Source organism: Lynx canadensis, chromosome A3 (genome assembly GCF_007474595.2).
Source record: "Lynx canadensis isolate LIC74 chromosome A3, mLynCan4.pri.v2, whole genome shotgun sequence".
NCBI lineage: Eukaryota > Metazoa > Chordata > Mammalia > Carnivora > Felidae > Lynx > Lynx canadensis.
This window is the reverse complement of record NC_044305.1, coordinates 62,138,889-62,161,863: the sequence shown is the minus strand read 5'-3', so window position 1 is coordinate 62,161,863 and position 22,975 is coordinate 62,138,889. Positions and strand designations below refer to the sequence as shown.

General features: G+C 44.7%; 1 protein-coding gene across 11 annotated transcripts in view; it reads right to left on the bottom strand.

Annotated features, from left to right (window-relative positions):
- Nucleotides 1-387: 387 nt before the first annotated feature.
- Nucleotides 388-22,975, bottom strand: part of KANSL3 (KAT8 regulatory NSL complex subunit 3) — a 54,199-nt gene continuing 31,611 nt past the window's right edge. For 8 of the 11 annotated variants that reach the window (XM_030310473.1, XM_030310472.1, XM_030310470.1 and 5 more), the window contains 17 exons: nucleotides 22,783-22,899; nucleotides 22,434-22,535; nucleotides 22,259-22,330; nucleotides 21,050-21,124; nucleotides 20,716-20,873; nucleotides 18,394-18,457; nucleotides 17,753-17,953; nucleotides 17,390-17,546; nucleotides 15,777-15,854; nucleotides 13,977-14,168; nucleotides 13,315-13,399; nucleotides 12,754-12,881; nucleotides 11,768-11,877; nucleotides 11,138-11,360; nucleotides 10,669-10,802; nucleotides 3,092-3,138; nucleotides 388-2,914 (listed from right to left, as the gene is read on the bottom strand). In XM_030310473.1, coding sequence (XP_030166333.1) covers nucleotides 2,881-2,914; nucleotides 3,092-3,138; nucleotides 10,669-10,802; nucleotides 11,138-11,360; nucleotides 11,768-11,877; nucleotides 12,754-12,881; nucleotides 13,315-13,399; nucleotides 13,977-14,168; nucleotides 15,777-15,854; nucleotides 17,390-17,546; nucleotides 17,753-17,953; nucleotides 18,394-18,457; nucleotides 20,716-20,873; nucleotides 21,050-21,124; nucleotides 22,259-22,330; nucleotides 22,434-22,535; nucleotides 22,783-22,899 — 1,977 coding nt within the window. In that variant the 3' untranslated portion in view covers nucleotides 388-2,880. The remainder of the gene's footprint in view (nucleotides 2,915-3,091; nucleotides 3,139-10,668; nucleotides 10,803-11,137; nucleotides 11,361-11,767; nucleotides 11,878-12,753; nucleotides 12,882-13,314; nucleotides 13,400-13,976; nucleotides 14,169-15,776; nucleotides 15,855-17,389; nucleotides 17,547-17,752; nucleotides 17,954-18,393; nucleotides 18,458-20,715; nucleotides 20,874-21,049; nucleotides 21,125-22,258; nucleotides 22,331-22,433; nucleotides 22,536-22,782; nucleotides 22,900-22,975) is intronic. The other 3 variants (XM_030310474.2, XM_030310475.2, XM_032592631.1) reach the window with 3 other exon arrangements.

Here is a 22,975-nt window from a genome sequence, read left to right as displayed (position 1 = left end):
CAGCCGCAGCAATCACTTCAGGCCTGATGGGAAGTTAACAGGAAAGGGCTACAGGAAGGCAAAGCCATCATCTCGCCTCCTGGGCTAACGTCCATTTCTGCGTCCCATCTCGGAACCCCAGAACAGTGCAGAGAACAGACAGTGGTGGCAGACTGCATGGATTCTAGTCCTACTTCTGCCACTTCCTGCTGTGACTTCTCTGTGCCTATTTCCTCACATGTAAAAAGGCAATTACGGTACCCATGGTACAGTACAAAGTACGGTACTCATGGCACCAGGCATCCATGAGATGATCTCTGGCATTACCACACTATCTTGACTTTTATTTTCTGTGCCACTTCACTGAGCGGTCATCAGAATAAATATGAGAAGTCAACTGAAAACAAGTTGAAGAAATCCAAAGTTGCTTTTATTTTTGTTTTTACTAATATAAGAATGAACCGTGACAGTGCCTCAATTCTATAACCCACCCAGCCCAAGATTATTCTAGTGGTGGGGCCAAGAACAGGTAGAAGATCTCCATCAGTGACCTCTTCTTAAAGCACAAGGACATCTTCCATCGGGCATCAACATGCACCTGTCATGTTGAATGTCAAGAATTGAACTAAAGCCTTCTTGATCCGTCTATATTCTCAGCCAGTAGTATTGCCTTCTGAGGTTAAGGACTCTAGGTCTGATACGTGATAGATGGAGGAAAGCTTCTTTTCACATTTCGAGAAGAGTGGGTGCAGAAGTGTGAAGAACATGACTCCCTTACTTCAACCACCTCCCCCTTTAGTCTGTAACTCCAAGGTGAAATGTTCTTACAACTCCCCTTTCCAGGTTTGGCTTTCTTCAAGGTGTACAACCAAAGCCTCAGGAAGTCATCCATGGGAAGCATACGAGGGCTTACACAGATGCAGGACAATACATTAGTTTTTCCTTTGGTCCCAGCACACACTGGGCGAGCATCTTTCAGGAGCAACCCCTCCAGCATTGTCTAGGCTGTACTTCTAAGTCATGAATGGATTGTTCAGCACCCTCTGCCTGTCCTAAATGATTCCTAAAAGTTTCTGGTAGTCTCACAGTCTTACTGCCCTTGGTTCCTACTGGCGTGTTATCCTGCCTTTAAAGTTACCAAACCCCTGACCCATGGATGCCTCTTTCAGATTTCATTATCTTCCTCAAACTTACTTAAATAAATTTCCAAAAGCAGTTACCTACCAACTAATGCAAGAATGAAGCCTAATATTATGCAAATCACTGCTGAGACCAGCTCTGCAGGAGGTCAGGGAGGGAGGCCTGGTTGTTCAAGAGGCTCTCTGCATGCCTATCACACATGCCTCCTCCTTGCCCACAGCACTCCATTTTGCTTTGTCTCAGACTCCTACACACTGTGTACTCCCTCCTGGCTGCCAGTCAGACTGGCAGGTGAGGCTGCTGGACTAAATACAGGGGACCTGGTTTGGATATATGCTGCACCATGGGTCAGGACCCTGGACCACGGCAATGGCATGCTGTGCCCCCTCCTGCCTACTGATACTGAACAGAGTCGGAGTCACATCTGGGTTGCTCTATTTATTGACACCTTGGCTAGAAATTTTCTAGAGTACAGAAGGTCGAGAGCCTGATCTGGAGGACAGGTATGATGCCAAATCTAAAACTACCTTGGCATACAAGTATTGTGAGGACATAAGGAGGGGTTCAAAACTCCGTCTTCAGTGATCATTCTCCAGGACTCAGGCTAGTACCAAGAGCCTCACACAGTAGAGTCAATGCCAATAACCTTCCCACTACTAAGCAAGAAGACAAGAAGTGGCATAGGATGGAAACAGAAACACTAAAGTACTGCCTTCATTATCTTGATGCTTAAGCTTCCTGGGAAGCCAGGCCAAGATGTTAACTTAGCCAGTTATCCCTATTTCACTTCCAAGCACTGGAGATAGAAATTTCAGGGATTGGGGTTTCTTCCCTGTGACTTGGCAAATTCTTCTTCTCATCTCCATGTCGAATCAACAGTTCCTTAGGTACTAGGTGCAAAACCTCAAGGCCCTATCATTTTCTCCACAGGACTTACTGGCATATCCTTCAAGCCACTTCATTTGTTCCATTCCTCTTTTTCAGTCTTTCTGGACCTGCAGGTTTTCTGCACACAGGAACTGCCCGAAGCATGATGAAAACAAGAAAGGGGCCAGCTTTCACCTAGTGGCCAACTGCCGCCCCCACCATCTATAGTGGCCAAAGGGACTGAAAGATGACAGCCCAGTCCTCTTTGATCTATCATGGTTTTGAATTTAGGAGTTCCCAAGTCTCAGCAGGCTAACTCAGTATCTGATGTGGTTCGTAAGACAGAGATGTGCTCACCCATGGCTGCTCAGTGAAAGTAACAGTGACGTCCAAAACCAGCCCTCTGGTACGGCACAAGTGTTGGTGGGCCAGGATGACCCCTGTCCTCAGCAAAGGGCTCTCAATCCTAACTCCTGAATGGCCCCAGACCATGTGGCTGTCTCCTCCCAACTTGGCATGGGGGTAGCACAGACTTCCAAAAGGAACTCCTTTATTAAATGCAGTGAGCAGTCCAACACTGCTACTTGGGTCAAGTCACAGCGAATGCTGGAGAAGTGCCTCTGATCCATGCATGGCCAAATCTGCTCAGGAACCTTGGGATTCAGGGAATGAGACCCATAGATGACAGAGGACGATGTTCCCTCTCCTGGCGCCGTATCACCTAGCCTAATGGTTTCATAAGACCCAGAGGCCCATTCTGAAGACAGTTGGCAGGGAGGCAAAAATGGCAGTCTTAAGAAGTCTTCAGACAAGTGGACAGCTCAGCAGGACAGCATGTGTGCACCCAGGGCTCACTGTGCAGCAGCCATCACCAGCTTGGTGAAGGAAGGTATATCACACGGCATCTTCAGGGTGCTGGAGGTAGGCGCTATGGCAGGAGAGGGAGGGAACAAGAGTCAAAACTTTGCCAGGTTAACACACCCAGACCCTGAGAATTTATTTCAAAGAAGTCATTCTCAATGGGGAAAAAGCTGGATGTACAAGAGTATGTGTTCTAGCAGCCAAGTGGTTACCAGAATGTGGACTCTGCAGTTAAGAGACCCACCTCACTTTGTAGGGCAAGTGATGAATGCTAAATCTCCTCTTCCTCATCTGTAAGACACAAGGACAGTCTCTACTCCCCAGGGATGTTACGAGATTAAACCAGACAATCTGCATAAAGCACCTTGAGTATAATAGGTGTTCAACTACAAAGGTTTACTCTTATTGTTATGCATAAGGGCAGAAAGAGAATGCAGGGAAAAGGAAAGGGCAAATTGTTAAGGGTGATAGAGATAAGGAAGTTTTCCATGACTGTTCTGACAATATCAGTTTTTTAGGTCTTATCCATTTTCAGTTGGTATGGAGGATGCCACAATTTGTTGAGCCCTGTAGCTTAGGAAGAAAAAAGCAAAGTAGAAACAGTTAACTTTTTTTCACCATGCTTTTTCTCACTTTTCTAGATTTCACTTTTGGAAAATTCTTAAGAGGTTTATAAGAATGCAGAAAAAAGGGGAAAATGGGAGGGCACAGGAGAGAGGAAACGAAGAAGGGTTTGACAATCAAAACTTAAAAGAATCTGCCTACATTTGCTCACCCTGCCCAAAGGCAGGGCTGTGCACAGAGGATTACTCTGTCCTGATTAGAGGGTCTGCTCTCCCAGGGCCTACTGAGAGAGTTGCAGGGATGCCCCCTGGCTGGGCAGACCACCATGTGGCTAGAGAGGAGAAAGACCTTGTAACCACAGGCAAGGAGTCCATTCTCAGGACTCTGAGGCAAGGCACAACACAGTCTCTGTCCCTCCTCTTCCTCTGACAGCTTTTCAGCTGTAAACAGTATATAAAAGTATGAGTGCTTGGGTGGCTCAGACAGTTAAGTGTCCAACTTTGGCTCAGGTCGTTATTTCATGGTTCGTGAGATTGAGCCCCTCATCGGGCTGTCTGCTGTCGGGAGCCTGCTTGAGATCTTCTGACCCCCTTTCTGCCCCCCCCCCCCGCCCCGCCCCGGTTCGTTTCTTTCTTTCTCTCTCTCTCTCTCTCTCTCTCTCTCTCTCCCCTCCCCCTCCCTCCCCCCAACTAACCTAAAAAAATAAAAAAAAAGAGGACATAAGAGTCCAGTTCCATAAAAGAAACACAATAAATATTCATCAGTGCCAGAAATAAAACAGATAATTGTTTGCAAAGACCTTAGAAAAGTCTAGCCAGTGTTTATAATCTTTTTCTTTTTCAGCCTATCCATAAATATCATATTATGTAACTCAAAATTAAAAAAGGATTATATTTGGGGCGCCTGGGTGGCTCAGTCGGTTAAGTGTCCGACTTCAGCTCAGGTCATGATCTCATGGTCCGTGAGTTTGAGCCCTGCGTCAGGCTCTGTGCTGACAGCTCAGAGCCTGCAGCCTGTTTCAGATTCTGTGTCTCCCTCTCTCTCTGACCCTCCTCCATTCATGCTCTGTGTCTCTCCATCTCAAAAATAAATAAACGTTGGGGCTCCTGGGTGGCTCAGTCGGTTAAGCGTCCGACTTCAGCTCAGGTCAAGATCTCGCGGTCCGTGAGTTCGAGCCCCGCGTTGGGCTCTGGGCTGATGGCTCGGAGCCTGGAGCCTGCTTCCGATTCTGTGTCTCCCTCTCTCTCTGCCCCTCCCCCATTCATGCTCTGTCTCTCTCTGTCTCAAAAATAAATAAAACGTTAAAAATAAATAAATAAATAAACGTTAAAAAAGGATTCTTTTTTCAAACACCATTATCACATATTAAAGGGTTAATAATTCCTTAATATCAACAATTACCCAGTGTTCAAATTTCCAATTGTCTCATAAACATCATAAATGGGTGATTTCTCAACCTTTTAAAATTCAATTTCCCAGTCTGAGGAGATTCTGAGACAGCCCCTATTAACCAATCCTACCACAATAATCACTAATTTAGGCCTACTAGACCACATGAGAAAACCAAAACCCAGAGAAGTTAGGTGATTTGCCCAGGATCACACAGCTGGCTAAAGACAGAGCACCTGACCCACAGCCCACTGTTTTCCTTGATATCACATGGTCTGGCAGTGTGAACACTGAGGTAATCATTAGAAGTTTTCAAGTCAGCAAGTCTTAATCTAATAATGTGCCCTTTCTCTGTAAGAAGAGAACCACTAGAGCCCTCCTAGTAATTATACACTCATTTTTCTGAGATAAAAACTAAGCTCTCAAGTTAATGCTATCAGGTAGAAGTCAGATCTTGATCTTTATTCTGTGCTTCAATTTAGACATGGAAAACGATTCTCAATGAGCTCTATCTAGCCTCTTCTTACCACTAACTAGCTCCCCCACGCTGCAGCAAGCTGAAGAGGACCACTAAGAGAGAAAGAGGTATCAATCACATAGTGGGGATATGCATTCTAGTTGGGCATCAATATGATTATCAACAAAGGTTAAGACTGCCTGATAATAGACCCAAATGGTTTTATAGATAATTTGCATCACACTATCAAGGAACTCATAATTTCTGTGCAATATAAATGTTTTTAGAATAGGAGAAGGGTGCCTGGGTGGCTCAGCTGGTTAAGCATCTGACTTCAGCTCAAGTCATGATCTCATGGTTCATGGGTTTGAGCCCCACATCCAGCTCTATGCAGACAGCTCAGAGCCTGGAGCCTACTTTGGATTCTGTGCCTCCTCTCTCTCTGCCGTCCCCTGCTTGTGCTCCGTCTCTCTCAAAAATAAACATTAAAAAAAATTAAAAAAAAAAAAAACAATAGGAGAAAAACATGCTTCCATCTCATTCTATAAGGATAGGTTTACCCCTTCATACAACTGGACAAGGAAAGCACACACACAAAAGCAGGGATAGATGGGAAGAAAACTATAGGCCTATCTCACTAATAAACACAGAAGCCAAAATCCTAAGTAAAATAAAAGCAAATCAAAAGAGTGGACATGCTTTTCCTCTGAAACACTTGGCTTCTTTATTTTATTATTTTTTTTGTTCTCTTTTGATAGGGTCTCGTTTCCTACATGTGCACAATACAAATAAACTGGGACATATGCAAAAAAATAATGGGACGTACTGAACAAGCTACTGAATGTAGAATTTAGGTAATCTGACATTAGGAAATCTATTAAAGTAATTCATCATTTTAACTAACTCAGAGGAAATGTGTATGCTCATTCATCTCATGTGATTCCAAAATGGCAATGAACAAAATTCAAAACCCATTATTTATCAAGAAAAAGGAAAAGAGTAACAGTAGCAAATTATAAACATTCTGGACACTTCATTAACTGGAAGACCTGCATTATTAAACAATTTCATAAAGCTAGTGTGAGAACAGTTGGGTCACAGGTACAAAAAGGCCCAGGTGTATGTAGTAATCGAGAATGTGAGAGCAGCAGGTTTCAAATGGATAGAGAGAAAGGATAATGGATTCTTCAATAAAGTTAGATCCTTACCTTAGCATAGAAAAATAAATTCCAAATGGACTGAAAAACTAAAGGTAAACAAACAAATGCATTATAAGAAAACACAAAAACAGAGTTTCAGTATAGGATAATGGAAAGTTCTAGACCTGAATTGTGGTGATGGTTGCACAGCAATGTAAATATACTAATGCCACTGAACAGCAAGCCTAAAGCCTAAAATAGGGCAAAATGATAAACTGTACATATGTATTTTACAATTAAAAAAATAAAATGTAAAAAAAACACAGATTATATTCTTGCAATGGGAAGAACTTTCTTAAGACACAAAACCTTGGAGCTATAAAGGGAAAGATTTGAAGATTTTGCTACGTAAAAAAAAACCTTTCTTAATGTTTATTTTTGAGAGAGACAGAGCATGAGTCAATGGGACAGGTTCACAGGGAGAGAGAGAGAGGGAGACAGAGGTTCTGAAGTGGGCTCTGTGCTGACAGCAGCAACACTGATGTGGGGCTTGAACTCACAAACCATGAGATCATGACCTGAGCTAAAGTCAGACGCTCAACCCACTGAGCCAAGCAGGTAGCCTCGCTATGTAAAAATTTTTAATGTATCATAAAAGATCCCAAAGCAAATATCAAAAAACAAGCACTTAATACTTCAACAGAAAGAAAAAAAAAAAAAAAAAGCAGTTGACTGAAGTATATATAACTTGTATAACAGACAAAGGACTGGAGTGACTAGATGGATCCAGTGTCTGACTTCAGCTCAGGTCAGGATCTCAGGGTTTGTGGGTTTGAGCCCCGTGCTGGGCTCTGCGTCTTACAGCTCAGGGCCTGGAGCCTGCTTTGGATTCTATGTCTCCCTCTCTCTCTGCCCCTCCCCTGCTCATGCTCTGTCTCTCTCTCTCTCTCAATAATAAATATTTAAAAAAAATTTTTAAATAGATAAAGGAAACATCTGAATGTATAAAGCTGCTATAAATCAAAGTAGAGACAGAACATGATGAGTATTTCATAAAAGACATACAACCTCAGTAATCAGAAAAATACACATTTAAACAATTTCACTTCAGGACTTGAAGCTGTATTACAAAGCTGTAATCAAGACAGTATGGTACTGGCATAAAAACAGACACTCAGATCAATGGAACAGAACAGAGAACCCAGAAATGGACACACAAACGTATGGTCAACTAATCCTTGACAAATCAGGAAAGAATATCCAGTGGACAAAGTCTCTTCAGCAAGTGGTGCTGGGAAAACTGGACAGCAACATGCAGAAGAGTGAACCTGGACCACTTTCTTACAGCATACACAAAAATAAATGCAAAATGGATGAAAGACCTAAATGTAAGACAGGAAGCCATCAAGATCCTTGAGGAGAAAACAGGCAAAAATCTCTTTGATCTTGGCCGCAGCAACTTCTTACTCAACACATCTCCAGAGGCAAAGGAAACAAAAGCAAAAATGAACTATTGGGACCTCATCAAAATAAAAAGCTTCTGCACAGCGAAGGAAACAATCAGCAAAACTAAAAGGCAACTGACAGAATGGGAGAAGATATTTGCAAACAACATCTCAGATAAAGAGTATCCAAAATCTACAAAGAACTTATCAAACTCAACACCCAAAAACAAATAATCCAGTGCAAAAATGGGCAAAAGAGATGAAAAGACACCTCTCCAAAGAAGACATCCAGATGGCCAACCGACACATGAAAAAATACTCAACATCACTCATCATCAGGGAAATACAAATCAAAACCACAATGAGATACCACCTCACACCTGTCAGAATGGCTAACATTAACAACTCAGGCAATAACAGATATTGGCAAGGATGCAGAGAAAGAGGAACCCTTTTGCACTGCTGGTGGGAATGCAAACTGGTGCAGCCACTCTGGAAAACAGTATGCAGGTTCCTCAAAAAATTAAAAATAGAACTACCCTACAACCCAGCAATTGCACTACTAGGTATTTATCCAAGGGATACAGGTATGCTGTTTCGAAGGGACGTAGACACCCCAATGTTTATAGCAGCACTATCAACAAAGCCAAAGTATGGGAAGAGCCCAAATGTCCATCAATAGATGAATGGATAAAGATGTGGTGTGTGTGTATGTGTGTGTGTGTATATGCATATATGTACACACATATATACGTGTATATATATACACATATACATACGTGTATATACATATACATATATATGTATACATATATACACATACATATATATACATGTATATACACACATACACATATGCAATGGAGTATTACTCAGCAATCAAAAATAATGAAATCTTGCCATTTGCAACTATGTGGATGGCACTAGAGGGTATCATGCTAAGGGAAATTAGAGAAAGACAAGTATCATACGACTTCACTCATATGAGGACTTTAAGACACAGAACAGACGAACACAAGGGAAGGGAAGCAAAAAATATAAAAACAGGGAGGGGGATGAAACATAAGAGACTCTTAAATATGGAGAACAAATAGAGGGTTATTGGAGGGGTTGTGAGAGGGGGGTTGGGCTAAATGAGTAAGGGGCATTAAGAAATCTGCTCCTGAAATCGTTGTTGCACTATATGCTAACTAACTTGCATGTAAATTTTTAAAAAATAATACTAAAAGAAAAAGAAAAAAATTAAAAAAAAACCATTTCACTTCACTCATCAAATTAATAAATTAAATTGAAAATACTGATTTCCATAACTGATAAAGGCATAGGAAAATAGGTATTCTCATCGTTGTGGTTTGAACTGTAACCAGCAGAACCTCTGAAAGACAATTAGCCAGCAGCTAGCCAGGTGTCAGATGCACGATTCTCCACTATTGATCTCTAGACTGTAGAAAGCTCCCAGAGGCACACAAAACTCAGGAGCGAGCATGTTCACTGAACCATTATTTTCTGTATCAAAAACAAAACAGCCCAACTCTCTAACAGGAGGTGGTGAAATACACTTTCGTACATCCACCTAGTGAAACATGAGGTAGCAACTGACAAGAAGTAGATAAGTCTCTATGTAACCCACAGGGAAGCATGTCACAACATGTGTTGTAAACAAAGGCCAGTTACAAAATAGTCCACATTCTGTGATCCCATTTTTGTCAAAAAAGTAAAATAAGATAATATACTTTGTATAGCAAGAAAAATCTAGGAGAATGCATACCAAGCTGTTAGTGGGTTATCATCTCTGAGAGTGGTATCATGGGAAATTTTCACTTTCTAAATTACTTCTGTAATTATTTCTGTAATGTTTGAATTATTTAAAATAAGCACATTTCTGTAATTGAAAAAATAAGGAATTAAAAAAAAAGAAATAAAAACACCTCCACTTTTCTGCCAAAAAGGCGGGGGGGGGGGGGAGGGCGGTAACTATGATCCCAATGAATGCCAGGTAACAATCTCTGTGCAGTATTTTCCTCTAAAAAGGAGGAGGCAGAAGATCATCTAGAACAGTTGGAAGCTGTCAAGTGCCAATAGGGGCCCGCCCCCCACTTCCTGGGCAGGGCTGGCGTAGTGGGAATGACGGGAACAGGGCCTGGCTTTCTGTCATGGCAGCCTGCATAGCACCCTCGCTCCCACGAGGGAAGGCCAAGGCTGAAATGGTCAGTGCACACTTGAAGGAAATCACACTCAACACTGGACTCCAGCTATTTTTTTTCTTTTGCCTCTGATCTCTGGGTAGCTCTCAGATCATGACTTAAGATTAGAAACATTTTACGTGACAAGGTTACAATAGAAATCCGATCAGCTACAAGGAACTGCTGGTGACTTGTGGGTAAGAGCTATAGAAATCTAGTATGTCCTAAAAAGATGGAGTGAATGCCAAGAGCTGGAACAGCACAATGTTGGAAAACTGGTCAAAGAAAGGGTGTTAATCAACTAACTCGCCTCTACCACAACCTGTGAATGATGAAACCAAGAATGGGAAGAGAAAAGGAATGGAGAGGGAAAGCAAACAAAACTTACTTACTGAGCACTGCTACACACCTGAACATAGTTCCATGTTTAATCCCAAAATAATCCAGGGGGTGCCATGGAAGAGGAGACTCAAAGAAGTCCACAACTTGCTCAATATTACAAAGCTAGAAACCCCTAGGTCTGGATTTGACCATGGTCTGCCTACAAGTCCAGTGCACTGGCAGCTACTCTGGTAAGCCAGTCAGTCGGCCCCAAACTTCCCAATACCGGAGCCTGCGTCCTCAGTCTTTCCAGGCAGACTCACCTGTGAGCTGGAGGGCAGCGCCTGGGAGTTGGGCTCCTCTGACAGGGCTGCTCCTGAGCCCATGGGGCTCAGTGTAGTGATTCGGCTGGGCTGGCCACGCAGTGTCAGAGTAATGGTGGTAGGGACCTTCAAGCCTGACAGAGATGGGGGGGAAGGTTGGCTTTGGTCATAGCCTCCATTTTCTTCTCCTGGAGAGTTTCTTCACATCACACACCACCCCCTCGGCCTCCCACCTCAGTTTCCCCAGCTGGGTCATCTACGCTCTATCAGTCAGTCTGAAATGCAACAGGAAACAGCTGTGTTCTTTCGACCTCTCTGGGGGCTGGCCTCACACAGCTGAATCCTTGGGGGTCAATGCCAGGACCCTGGTGAGTTGGGTTCAACAACATGGCTTGCCCATGTGAGATGGGAAGATCTTGGGGAAAGATCCCATATCTAAGAGTCCCCACGGCTGTCATGAGAGACTCACCTGATGCTTGGTTAGAGATCTGAGCCAGGCCAGGGAGGCTGCTTGCCAACTTAGCGAGGCCCCCATTGGTCAGCAGCTGGTGGATGGCTGTGGGCTTCCCACCAGGAGTGGCACCCAAGGAGGAGAGTGTGGTGGCCACAGGAATGGTACGTACAATGGTGCTGGTGCCCGTGGTGATGGCACCCAGGCTCTGCATGGGGGTGGGCAACTTCACACTGGTGGCCTGTGGGACACACAAGCCCAGGTGATCAGAAGCTATTGCCCAACAGCAATGTTCGAGTATGGAGGGCCCATAGCATTAAAGGCTACCATCCATTGAGCACCTACTACATGCAAGGTACTCTTCCAGGCATTTTCCATATACTAGCTTACTTAATCCTCAAAACAACCCTTTGAGAGAGATACTATTATCCTAATTTTACAGACAAGGAAACGAAGACACAGAGAGATCAAAAAACTTGCCCAAGATCACACAGTAAGTGATGGAGCCTTAACCTCTGGTAGTTCCCAGGGTGAAGTCAGAAGGCTGTCTTGACCCAGATTCCAGACCCAGTTTCCCTGTCAAAACCAACTAAACTGAGAATGCCTCCTCCCCACACCTGCCCAACCCAGCAGAAGGCAGATGTGCACCTGTGGGGCTGGCCCTGGGGAAGGATTTGCTGGGAGGCCAGAGGTCTTGCTGCTGATATCCTGCAAGCTGAAGCTGAGACCTTGAAGGAGGCTGCTGGCTGATGTAGCCCCTAGGAGAGGATATAACAGATGTCAATATAGGCTCAAGCCCTTATCCCAAGAGCAGCCACACCCATCCATCTTCAACAACCAACTAAAATACCAATGCTCTTTCCCTGGGACATTTCCAGGGCTCTCAGAAAGATGCCAGGAAGGACTCCCCAGGCATACACACTGCATGCCCACATGAGGAAAGCTACTATTCTAGACATACTGCCTTGGATTTGCTCTGCATATCCCAACCTGCTCTAAACTACCTGTCCAACATCTTGGACAATTTTAGGAAAACCAGAGAGTTGGAATCCCACTTCAGAAATCTAAATTCCATCCCTTCCAGGGAAGGGGACAGCTTCTTAAGCCAAAAGAATTCCAAATACCTGATTTACACTTCACTACACACAGCCCAGTGGCCACAAAGCAAAGAGGGAGGTCCTCCTGAAGGAGGACACCTGCACAGCCTTGGCCCTGCTGGACTCAGGCAACCAGCCTTCCCATGTAGGGTGGGGTGGTGAAAGTGAGGAGACAAGCAAGAGGCAGAAAGGTGCCTCATCTTGCTAATGCTAGTACAGCACAATCTCCAATTTTCTGCAATCAGGTGTGTTTAAGAACACCACAGTGAACACAATACATACATTTCCCACCAGCTATTTCTCCTCCTTATAGTACAAAAGACACTACCTGCAGACTGGGCTCTTTACTCACTGTAGATATTAAGACCAAGAACTCTCCCACTTTAAAGCTAATTCTAACTTCACATCAAGCCTCTATGAAAGCCTGCAACCCAGAGGAGAATCCTCCAGATTCAGCTGCTTTCCCTAGGACCACCCTCCAGCAGCAGCTGAAAAGAGATTTTGCTGGGAGGCGGGAAATGCTGGGCTACCAGATACCTGGGAGGGAGCTGCCAGCAGAGGTGGCCACTAGGCGGCTCTGGAGTGTATGCAAGGCACTGGGTGCAGTGCTGCTGGAGACTGAGGAGGCTGGGCTGGCTGAGACTCCCCCTTCAGAAGCATTTGACCTGGAGACGAAGACAGGAGCTCCGTTATTCAAAGGTTGGAGGGCAGCAGACCCCAGCAACACAGGGAGGGTCGTAGGGCCCAGCAAGGCTTTCTAGACACTAGAACCTATAGTTTTCTTTGTTCCACTTTCTGAATCTGGTCTCTAATCCTTCTGAAAGTCAGGCCTAAAATAAAGATTTCAAACCTTAAAGCAAGAGCTATGGGAAGCTTTGCAAATTTTCAGTAAAAAAGAATTGAACTGATCCCCTCCCCGCCCCACGGCACTGCCCCCCACCCCCCACCCCCACCAAAAGGGCAAAGATCCCACTGAGAAAAAAGTCATATTCCCAAAACTGACAGAACCCAGACTATCATCTTTCCAAAGCACTAAATGGACCAGAGAAAAGGTAAAAAGAAAGGTTCAGAGCCAGAAAAGCTAAGAAACAGACTCACTTGGTAGTGGTGAGAAGCCCTGTGAGCTCCTTGGGCCCTGCTGAAGCCTGCCCCAGCGTCATGGTGATGGGCTTCCCTCCCGCAACTGCAAAACAGAAAACCCCAAGGCCACTGGTCAGTCCTGCTTGGCCCCTTTCAGGGTTTCACAGCCCAGGCTAAATCCAAAATACTATGAACAAAGACTGGAAGAAGAAAAATGACGAATAAGTAGAACAGTAGAATAGGGAGAGCTGGAGGTATTTTTTCTTCCATTTTCTAAACTTTTTGTAATATTTTATTATATTTTTTTCCTAAAGATTTTAAGTAATCTCTATACCTTCCATGTGGGGCTCAAACTCAGGACCCTGAGATCAAGAGTTGCATGCTCCTCTGAACCAGCCAGGTGCCGGAATATTTTATCTTTAATTGAAACTGATAGAGAACAAAATATAATGATGCTCCGGATGCTCCCCCTGATCCTCATTCTGCCTTCCTGATTATTCTAGTTCAGATCAGGTCACTGCCCACTTTTGCCCCCCCATGCTACCTTGTGTCCTCTCTGCTCCAGGCACATCTTACACTGAAGTACAGGCTGAGATGTCCAGCAAGTAGCCACCAAGGCAGCAATGATGTGTGCTCTGAGAGAGCTCGGTTTTTATTTAGACAGGCAAAGAGACACTCACCTTCTGGAGCTCCTCCTTGAGAAGGAGTACAAGGCCCTCCAGCTGTGTCCCCTTGGGAGATAAGGGACACCTTAATCTTTGGTCGCTTGGAGGTCTTGCTGCCAGGAAGAGGACTGGAAGGATGGTGGCGCTTCAGCTGGACCCTAAGATCCTCTTTCTCTGCCTCCTCCGTTTGTTCTGATGAAATGGGAACTAAGAGATGGAGCTGAGGTGAGGTCTTCCACAATCCAAAAAAGCCCGAGAGACACTGACAGACAGTAGCAGCAAGGGCATGACTGTGTGTCACATACAAAGTCACACTTCAAAGGCAATTGCCAATGATTCAGTCCCACCTCACTCAGGTCCCATCTGTGGTAGACACCATCTTGTCCTGTCAGGGAATGGCTCCATGCCCAACCCTTACCCTGTTCTGGAGTAGGCTCTGAGGGAGGAAGGGAGCTCTGAGTTGGTAGAAACAAAAAGGAAACGAGAAGACACCCTGATCTTGCCTAGCGAAGGCCAACCAAAAAAGAGAGGACTCACTATAGTGGATATAAGCAGTGCTTCCTGGACTCAAACAATGTGATAATTTTCCTCTTTCAAGCCCAACCTCACATCATACAGCTGGGGGACAGTAAACATTCCACAAAGAAGCAGCAGAGAAGCACACTACCCAGTCCTCTCAAAAAAAGAGACTTTCACAAGGCTCTCGGAGTCCTACTCTGTCCTAAGCACCCAAGGTTGAAGATTTGCTTGCCAAATGAAGGCAACAAGAAGGATTATTGCCAGGAATTAAGGGTGGCTTTGAGTGGCTACTAGGCAAGGGAGCATCTCAGCCAAGACAACTTTATAGCTCCTGCCCAAAAGTAACAGGGCAATGGTGGTCCATGTCACAACTAGTCCCCAGGTCATTTGCACTAGTACAGAGAAAGGCCAACTGTTCGCACATGAGCTTCCCCCTCCACTGAATCAAACAGACTCATCCTGCACATGGCCAAGCCTCCTGGACTCTGAAGTTATCCTTCAGGTTTCCTCAGAGATCACCTTCTTTTTTTTTAATTTATTTTTATTTTAAGTAGGCTTCCCACCCAGCGTGGAGCCCAATGTAGGGCTTAAACTCATGACCCTGAGATCAAGACCTGAGCTGAGATCAAGAGTCACACACTTAACCAACTGAGCCACCCAGGCACCTCAGAGATCCCCTTCTTTTTAAAACCAGAAACCCACTCCAGTCCCTCTTCTTAGCATAGGTAATCAGGGGAAGGGTGGGGAGGAAAGCAGTAGTATATGAGGATGGCGGGCAGGGATGGGGCTCCTGGCCTGGGCCACAGAGAGCTACGCCGGACCACAGGGCAATACCAGCTAGCAGGACCAGTTAGGGGACAAATGCAGTGACTAAAATCAGAATAGGAAGGAGAGTAAAAGGGAGAAGAGCTACAGGTTTTATGCTTATTATAAGTGGCTGATGTGCTTGTAGCAGCCAGGATGGAAGCAGGAAACCAGAGACAGGGAGAAAAACACACAAGGAAACTCAGGTTCACAGGCAATGGGCCACAGGCACACATAAGAGAAGCACAGCCAAGAACCACAAGAGACAAAAAAAAGAAAAATCATGAGAGGCCAACAGAAAGTACAGAGAAAAAGCAGACTATGGAGTAAGCAAAACAAGTCAGCCAAGAAAAGAACTGAAGACAAAAAGGCAGAAAAAGAAAAGTAGGAAACCAGAGACAAATGAGAAACAGAATGGGGAAGGAACTGAGGGAAAAGTGGACAGAAGCAGAGAACAGAGCGTGAAAAGGTGAAAGGAAAAGCAATACTCACCAAAAAGACAGGAGGAGGTGCCGGGAGGAAGAGCTTTCCTCACCAGCATATTTTGTTTCAGAAAAGCAGCAAACTGTGCTGGAATGAATCAGAAAGAATTACAGAATCACAGCCAGCCAGAGAAAAGAGAAAAGGAGAGGGAGTAAGAAAAAGATATGAAAATGTTCTAGAAAATGGTCATCATGGGCCCCTTCCAGAATTACTGCATGGGTTCGAAACCTAACTCCCATGGTGATTCCATGGAATCACCTATAACTGAAAATAATAAATGTACCTGCTTCATTTGCCGTTGCCACGATTCAACGAGCAATAGCAAGTCAAGTGCCAAGAAGACAGCATGGCACATAGTCAGGGCTCCATAAAAGTTAGCTATAATCATTCCCTCTCGCCTCTGAGCTCTGTCAAAGTCAGGGCGCTAGGGCTGCTGCTCTGCACCATATTCTGGGTCCTGTTTCAAACCCAGGTCACCAATCACCCTTCAAGAACTCCTTAGATTCTCAACTAATTATCCCCTCCATAAGCAGAGCCAACCACTGGTTCTCTCTTCATCAAAAGCCTATGGAAACACCACCCACCCAGAACTTGGCTCTGGCCACCACTTAGGAAGATCCAGGTCACAGACCATCCATGTGCACACTAGAAGCTTGGCCTTTTTTCCTTTTTTTTTTTTTTTTTGCCTTCACAGATCCCCTCACACACTTGTGCTCCTTGTTAGCACCACTCTTAAGGGCACCTTCTTAAGATGCCTGGGTTTAAGTCCTTTGGCTCTACTAAAAAGAAACACAGGGGAAGTGAGCAGATCAGCCTGCTGTCATCTCTACATCTCTCTACTGGACAGCCAGCTCTGGTGCTGCCACTTTCCAGGCACGTGAAACCTCAGATGATACATGCTCATGGATACATACACACACAATGACCAAGGGGCCTTACCTCAGGGCTGCCCAACAGGATCAAAATGGGGGCATGGGGAGAGCCACTGTTTCTTTTCCACCTACCCGCAAAACTCTCCCTTTTCTGTAGCTTTAGTAACACTCATTGTTCTCCAAACTCTGATCTCAACCATACAAACATTTCCCAGTCTACTCTGAAACCTATCTGCAGAGAGACTGATAAACTTCACTGAAAGTCTCAATATGGGAGGCTGAACCTTCAAGGTGGAAACAAAGAAAGGGCATGATGCCAGTTGAGTTGCCCTGGAATCTGATGAATAAAGCTAATCACCCTGTCCACATGATCTGAAGAGTGTCCTGACTGCAGGAGTGGCTGGGCAGGGCCTAAAACAGAAGAAGTAGCTTCCCCAACTGGGAGTCAGAAAAAATTTTTAGGCAAATACACATGGAGTCAGCTCATAAAGCCTAACTCCCCAGAACACCAATGCAAAGCTATAATTAGTGGAACTATACAACCCCACTAATGCACAGACCTTTTGTGATGTCTTACTCTTGAAAACAATCTTCAGTATTCATTTCAACCTAATTTTGTTTGAACAGAAATGTGGGAAACGGTGCCTCTCACATGTCCCAGAAGTTACAGATATCAATACTTTCCAAATGCCATATGATGTCACTGCAGAAGATAACCTGAGAGGCCACTGGGCCAGGAGGAGCCAATACCTTGGGCTTGTTTGTGGGTCAGCACAGCTTCTGTCCGCTGCACATGTCTCTTCAGGAGCTGAGAGCTCCCGATTTGACTGGACTTCTGGGCAGAGGTCACTGTGGTCACTTTGGTCTTGGGACTGGAAGTGGGGCTGCTGGACACACTGGAAAGATCCTGAGTAGGGTGAGAAGAGTAAGAGCTGAGCCAATGCTGTTTGGATTTAACCATTAATTATCAAGTCCCCTGGAATTCCCTGGTCAGGAATTCTCCTCATAGCAACTCTAAGGCCTACAGCACTGGCAAAGTAGACAACCATCCCTAAGAACCAAATCCACAGTCTTCCTTCCCCAGCAAAAGCACTCCCTCCCTGCCTACATTACCTCTGAGCCTGAGGGTGAGGCAGGAAGCTTGGCAGCTGGTGAGGCAGGCCGACTGCCCCGCTCAGGGACCTCAAAGGCCAGGTCTCTGCGGGCTGCATCCCGAGGCTTCTTCTTCTTCTCAGCATCCTGATCCCGAGGCTCGGAGCCCATGTGCCCTTCGGTGCGAGTGAGCACTCCAGTCAGAAAGTCCACGATCTCATCCTAGTATGAAGAGGGGCCCAGGCCGCTGAGTCCTTCAGTCTGGGGAATAGGAACCTCCCCGACAGGGTTAACTCAATTCAATCAACCCTGCCTTTGGCGTCAGGTGTGCCTTCAGTCCTTCTCCAGGCACACAGAGCCAGGCACAAATCCAAGCCTCAGTCAAAGACCAGCAGGAGCCTATGCCCCAAGGCCTCTGTGGGGTGGTGTTCTGGGATGGTTGTGCTCCCTCACTCCTCCAATAAACTCTTTCTCCCCTGATGTTCTGTATGCATCTTAGACTGTCACTCTCATTTCCCCTTTCCTTTGTTTATGATTTAGTTCTACCAGAGGCCCCAGTGGATACTCCTTCAGAGCCAAAGAGGCTGCTGCCAACAAGATCAAGCCTAAAGGTTATAGAAAGGCAAGCCTAGCTGAGAAAAACACATAAAGCAACTGTGTACCTGAATGCATCTGTCCACCATGCTCTGAGTCAGTCCCTCTGATTTCTTCTTGGTTTTGCTTATTCTAAGAGACAGAGACAGAGAGGAGAAAATGGCATCACATGGAAGCGAGAATGGGTTTCTCTTCTGTGTTGGTTATTTTCTAGGCTCAGGAAGGAGGACTATGTTAGCCCTCACGCAGTTATCACAACCTCTCTGAACCTGTTTCCATGTCTGCAAAACGGGGAATCATAACACCTCACTCATGGGATAGTGAGGATTACAAAAATAACACATATAAAAAAATAAATAACATGGAAATTGCCTAGGACTGTATACTCCAGAAGTCCTATACCTTTGGCTTCACAGATAAACTCTATCTGACTTCTAAGACCTTATCTAGAAGTCTCCCAACGGAGGCCCAAACCCTGAGATCACTGGTTGCTGTTGAAATGAGATTAGTAGAACAGGAAAGGTGGTCCCAGGTTAGTTCTAAAGGGATAAGAGAAAATGGCCACAGATGGCTGCATTCTCCTCTTTGAAAGCTAGGCTGAAAACCCCTGGCTTCTGACTGGGGGCCTCAGCAAAGAGAAAAACAGAGCCCCCAATGACAGGGTAGAGAACAACATTCTGAGTCTCCAAATTCTGAGACCCTAATTTTACTGGCTGTTGGCCTCTAACCTAGGGTAGCACCCTCATCTTACAGATAAGGATCGCTGAGTCCCAAAAGTTAAGCAGTTTACCCAAGCTTCTTAGCAAAGCAGCCAAAACTAAATTAAGGTCTCCCAATCCTCAGGCTGATGCTCATGGCATCATGCAAATATGTCTCATAAGCAGCCTCCCGACACAACTCCATGAAGGTATCCCCACCTCTCATGTTCCCTCCCTGCCACTCAACACACACAATATACCTTCCTACAGATAAGAACGTCTGAATGACCAACAAAGACAATCAATTTACATGAAAACACTACCTTGAGAACCAAAGCATTTGCTTCTAGGCCCAAAAGAAGCTGCCAAATGACAAAGACCAGGACTTCTCCAAAACATCTCTGGGTAAGAAACTGACAAGACAGATGGGGGCAGATACTTGCTTTAAGCTACTAGCTAAAAAACACAAATGAAATTAATCTCGGGGCGCCTGGGTAGCTCAGTCAGTTAAGCATCTGACTTTGGCTCAGATCATGATCTCGTGGTGAGTTCAAGCCCTATGCTGGCCTCTATGCTAACAGCTCAGAGCCTAGAGCCTATTTTGTATTCTGTGTCTCCCTCTCTCTCTGCCCATCCCCCAACTCATGTTGTCCCTCTCTCTCAAAATTATAAACATTAAAGAAAGTTTTTAAGAAATTAAATCTCTAAAATTGAGCATATAAAAAAAGGAAGCCCAATAAATGACACAATCTCTTTTTCAGTACATTTCATGAAAACACAATTAAAGTCCCTACAGGCAGCCAGTCTTATAAGGGACCAGTGGCCATCTCAATGACCAAAGGTGCCCCTTCCAAACTCTGGCTGTTTTTACTCCAAAATACATAAAAGGATGCTTAATACAAATAAAATCTAAGTTCACATACATCCTTAGTAAGGAAAGAAAATATAAAAAATGCCTACCCCAGTGAAAGCACAGTGACCAAGACTGCCTTCACAAGGTCTCAAAGTATCTCCTTCCCATAGGGTAACTACTAATCACAAAGGGAAATATAGTAACTTTACAGTGGAGAAACCTGGAAGATGCCACCTTAACCACACAATCAAGGTTAACACCATCTCTGATAAGACACATCAACTTCATGTATCCCCAGAGAAGATGTGCTGAGGGCTTATCACCTCTCGCATTCCTACCAAAAATGCATATGCTCTACCTAATCACAAAAATGTTAAAAACCTACATTGAGGGGCAGCCTACAAAATAACTGGCCACAAGTCTTTAAGATGTCAAGTCATGAAAGACTAAGGAATAGTATCAAATTCACGGAGACTGAGGAGACAAGGCAACTAAAAACAACATGTGATCCTGGACTGGATACCGCACAGAAAAAGGACATCAGTGAAACAATGGACAATATCAGCACCTACAGATTATAGTGTCATACAATGTTAATTTTCTCATTTTGATAATTATACTTTGGATATGTAAGACATCAACATGTGGAAATCTGAATTAAGGGTATGTAAGAATTTTTTGTACTATTTTTGCAACTCTTTATAAATCTGAATTAGTTCATGTAAAACAGTTCCCATTTTCACGGAAGCAGATTTAGTCTATAGTTACATCATCACTTCACAGGCATCTCTCCAACACTGTAACATGGCTCTCTCACAGCTCTGGGAGAACCTACGCACCTGAGATTATCGTCAGCTCCCCCAACTACCACCAAGCTGTTCTCAGCTCGAATCTTCTCCCGGAAATCCTCCATGGCTTCAGGATGACACTGCAAGGAATTCTGCCCAATGACAAAGAGGACTGGAGTCTTCATATCCAAGAGGGGATCATCCACATCCTAAAACATGTATAAATTTTACTATCAGCCAATTAATATTCACTGTGCACTGACCTGGCAAGTCCACTGAGGGGAGTCAGCCTGGCAACTACAGTCACTAACCAGTTTGGGCGAGGTATGCACCCCCTTACCCTTACCAGCCAATGACCCAGCAATCAGCTACACCCCATGCTTACCCCTCTGGGACCATCCACAGTAAGTAAAGGAAACCCAAGGCAGACAACTGCAGTGACGTACTCCATCACTGACACCTGGAAATAATACAAAAATTTGTCTCAAGGTCAACTTCACTGTAGCTACATCCAGAGCTACCACCCAGAGTCCGGAGGTGGTCCAGACCTACCAGCTATTCCCATCTCCTCCCCACCAGTCCTAATCCTCAAGGGTACCAGCCATAGTGGCAGCAGTAAGAGCACAGGGCACAAGATACACTGTACCACCTGGAGAACTGAAGCCCTGAGAGGATCCCAGTAGAGGGCTGAACCACAGGATGGGAAGTTCAGTGCTTCCAATCCTACCAATTCTCTATACTAATGTCTTGTTCACTTTTTCCCCCACTAATAGCAAATGCAATCAGGAGAACACAAATATTGCTCTTCTTCCTTACATGAAGAAAATCTCTCCTTTTTGAATTTAATAGTTAGCTCCTAGGCACTTGCAGTCGCTGACTAAATTCTGCCATTCCCAGGACCAGGGAGTTTAGGGAGATAGCCCTCTTCTTCTGGTGGCCCTGGATGTCATACTTAACCAGACGACATGAAGCAGCACAGACTTCGCTTATTTGATCCAGTTGAAAACTGGGGCTTTGGACAGGTCAGGGACACTTACACAAGCTAATGTACATAAAATAATAAAGAAAAGGTTCCCTGATGTCTTAGAAAGGCATAGAATATGAACACAACATCAAATTCCAAAGCTATTAAAATTTATGCCTGTTACAATTATCATTTTTTTGGTGGGTTTTTTTTGTTTTTTTTTTAGGTGAGAGAATAGTATTTACATTTGGGGGTGGGGGAAGAATATTTTTTTCAGAAATACATGCTGAAATATATATAAATGAAATGACATTTGGGATTTTCTTCAAAATAATCGGAGGAAAGAGAAAGTGGGCAGGAGTAAGATGAAAAGAGCCTGATCATAAGTTAATCACTGGTAACGCTAGGTGAGGGGCTCACAGGATTTATTATAGGACTATTCTCCTTTTAAGTTTCTGCTTAAAATTTTCACAATAAAGTTAAAAAATCGTCTTCTACACTTTAAAATGCATTTATGTAGGCAGATCATCTAGCACAGTGCCTGGAACATAAAAAAGAACTCAGTGGTAGCAATCAGCAGTACTAGTATCTATCATAGGACAACCTCCAAAAGAGATGGGAACTACTTACATGACAGGCCACCAATGCTCCTGTATTCCAGCCAATCAAGATAATGGGTTTGTGGGGGAAATGGCTGTGAATCTTTGCGGGAAGAGAAAGCAGACAGTAAGACAGGAGGCTATAGCTGGGTGCAGAACAACCCCAGAATGCTGGGTGTGCCCCAGTGAACTGAGGGCATTCTCACCTCCAGCACTTTGCTTCTCACTGCCCCAATCATATGCTCAAGACACTGCAGAACTCCTACTCCACTACCATTGTTCAGCAGATGGGTGGCTACGGGGATGACCTAAAGGAAAGAAAGTGGCAGCCATACCAGCAGAAGTTAGTTTCAAATCTTCTCTCAATTCTGCCTAACCTACCCTAAATCTCTTCAACCTTGGATAAGCACCATTCAAATTAAAAACCAAAAGAGAGTGGAGGGGATGCTCAACATTTAAGTCCATCCATTTTGATCCCCTCCTGCATTCTGTCTGCTTAGTCCTCCAAGCCTCTATGTCCACCCAGGAGACAGTTCCGCTTGTTCCCACACATACCTTGCCTAAGCAGGATAGCTGAGATTGCCAGAAGCGGTGGCGGCGTGAGGTGGGGAACACGGAGCTAGAAGGCCCAGAGGACGCAATGAGAATGAGAGGAGAGCCAGGGAGTTTGCTCTAAGAAGAAAGAACCCCAACAGAGAACCAGTGAGGAAGAGGTGCTGCTCCACAAAATCCCAAGTATCCCAATACC